Here is a 2672-nt window from a genome sequence, read left to right on the forward strand (position 1 = left end):
GACCAGTTCTGACTGTTGCTTCCTGACCTGCATACAGGTTTCTCAAGGGGCAGGTCAGGTGGTCTGGTATTCCCATCTCTTTCAGAATTTTCCACAGTTTATTGTGATCCACACAGTCAAAGGCTTTGGCATAGTCAATAAAGCAGAAATAGATGTTTTTCTGGAACTCTCTTGCTTTTTCCATGATCCCGCAGATGTTGGCAATTTGATCTCTGGTTCCTCTGCCTTTTCTAAAACCAGCTTGAACATCTAGAATTTCACAGTTCACGTATTGCTGAAGCCTGGCTTGGAGAATTTTGAGCATTACTTTACTAGCGTGTGAGATGAGTGCAGTTGTGTGCTGGTTTGAGCATTCTTTGGCATTGTCTTTCTTTGGGATTGGAATGAAAACAGCTTTTCCAGTCCTGTGGCCACTGCTGAGTTTTCCAAATTTGCTGGCATATTGAGTTCAGCACTTTCACAGCATCATCTTTCAGGATTTGAAATAGCTCAACTGGAATTTCATCACCTCCACTAGCTTCGTTTGTAGCGATGCTTTCTAAGGCCCACTTGACTTCACATTCCAGGATTTCTGGCTCTAGATGAGTGATCACACCTTCGTGATTATCTGGGTCGTGAAGATCTTTTTTGTACAGTTCTTCCGTGTATTCTTGCCACCTCTTCTTAGTATCTTCTGCTTCTGTTAGATCCCTACCATTTCTGTACTTTATCGAGTCCATCTTCACATGAAATGTTCCCTTGGTGTCTCTAATTTTCTTGAAGAGATCTCTAGTCTTTCCCATTCTATTGTTTTCCTCTATGTCTTTGCATTGATCTCTGTGGAAGGCTTTCTTATCTCTCCTTGATATTCTTTGGAACTCTGCATTCAGATGCTTATATCTTTCCTTTTCTCCTTTGCTGTTTGCTTCTCTTCTTTTCACAGCTGTCCTGGGAAGCAAAGGCCTCCCCAGACAGCCATTTTCCTTTTTTGCATTTCCTTTCCATGGGGATGGTCTGGATCCCTGTCTGCTGGACAACGTCACAAACCTCCATCCATAGTTCATCAGGCACTATCTCTATCAGATCTAGTCTCTTTGGACTGGCCAAATACAAAAATCTGACAAAACCAGTTACTGGCAAAGATGAGGAACAACAGGAACTCTCATTTGTTGTTAGTGGGAATGCAAAATGGTACAGTCACTTTGGAAGCAATGTCTTACATAGCTAAACCTTGTCATATGGCATGATCTCACAATTTTGCTCCTAGATAGTGCACCAAGTGATTTGAAAGCTAATGCTCACACAGAAACATGCACCCGAATTGTATAAAGCTTAACTCATACTCTATGTCTCTCTCTCTCTCTCTCTCTCTCTCTCTCACACACACACACACACACACACACACACACACACACACACACAAATTGGAGGCAACCAAAATGTCCTTTACTACCTGAATGTTTAACTACAGAACATCAATATAACAGAATATTATTCAAGAATAAAGAAATGGGCTATCAAATCACAAAAAGAAATGGATGAAACTTAATGATGTTATTAAGTATAATAAGCTAGTCTGGGAAAGGTTATACACTGTGAAAGTTGCTCAGTCATGTCCGACTCTTTGTGACTCCGTGGACTGAAAGTCCATGGAATTCTCCAGGCCAGAATACTGGAGTGGGTAGCCTTTCCCTTCTCCAGGGGATCTTCCCAAGCCAGGGATCGAACGCAGGTCTCTCAGTCTGGAAAAGGTTATACACTGCATGATACCAATTATACCACATTCTGGAAAAGGTAAAACTGGAGCGCCAATAAAAAATAGCCGAGGCTTTTTTTCCTTTTGCTTCAAAATACTTTTATTGGTTTGGATACAGTTGGCCAACACTCAACTACTCTTCTTCCTTGATGTGAAAATCCACTCCATCGGGGTCTCCGGTGACCCATAACTCATATACCGTAGTTATTCTGTGCATCACCAAGAACCTCGATATTGGGACATTGGCGTCTATCACCGGTTGCCGCAATGAGTTTCAGATTCCGCATCCTGGACACAAGGTTCACAAGTTTCTTCTTGACCTGGGTTAAGGCACCGCACATAGAGTCTTTGTAGGGGGAAGCTTTTATCTTCTTTCTTCCTGGAGGGCCAGATGAACAGCCCTGACGGCCAGGAGGAGTGCACACGTTACTTTCGTCATCGCCTCCGGGAAACTTCAGGATCACCAAAAACATGAGGAAGATTAACAGCCAGTGCGAATTGCTCCCAAACCAGCCTGGGGCATGCTCTGGTTGACTCTGCCGAATTCGGAAGTGCCTTCCGGTGGGCACCATCCATGGGGGTTCTTCGGCTTCATCTCTCAGGGCATAAAACATATAGGCAAAGACAAACGAGATAAACGTAGACCAAAAAAATAACCATATTAGCGACCGCATCGTGAGCTGAGACGAAGTGGCTCCTGGTGCGCTGGTCTGCGCTGGCACCTGGAGACCGAGGACCAGGCAGGGCTGGGCCCTTGGTGACGTCACAGAGGGCCCCGCCCCCACCAGAACCCATGTGGCCATGGGATGACTTCAGAGCAGAGGGTAAGGAGGCCTGCAGGGGTCAACTGGGAGTGGGGCTTAAAGGGACATGGGGACATTTCCAGTGGGCAGCTTAAAAAGAGGCGAGGAGTGACAGAGTGCCATCTCCATGCCAG

At 45.1% G+C, this 2672-nt stretch overlaps 1 protein-coding gene across 1 annotated transcript; it reads right to left on the minus strand.

Moving 5' to 3' along the window:
* Positions 1-1926: 1926 nt before the first annotated feature.
* Positions 1927-2409, minus strand: LOC138930852 (protein FAM209-like). Its single transcript, XM_070291243.1, has one exon. The coding sequence runs from the start codon at positions 2407-2409 to the stop codon at positions 1927-1929; it is 483 nt and encodes a 160-aa protein (XP_070147344.1).
* Between the last annotated feature and the right edge of the window lie 263 nt (positions 2410-2672).

The sequence above is a fragment of the Ovis canadensis genome, chromosome X, assembly GCF_042477335.2.
Source record: "Ovis canadensis isolate MfBH-ARS-UI-01 breed Bighorn chromosome X, ARS-UI_OviCan_v2, whole genome shotgun sequence".
In the NCBI taxonomy this organism is placed as follows: domain Eukaryota; kingdom Metazoa; phylum Chordata; class Mammalia; order Artiodactyla; family Bovidae; genus Ovis; species Ovis canadensis.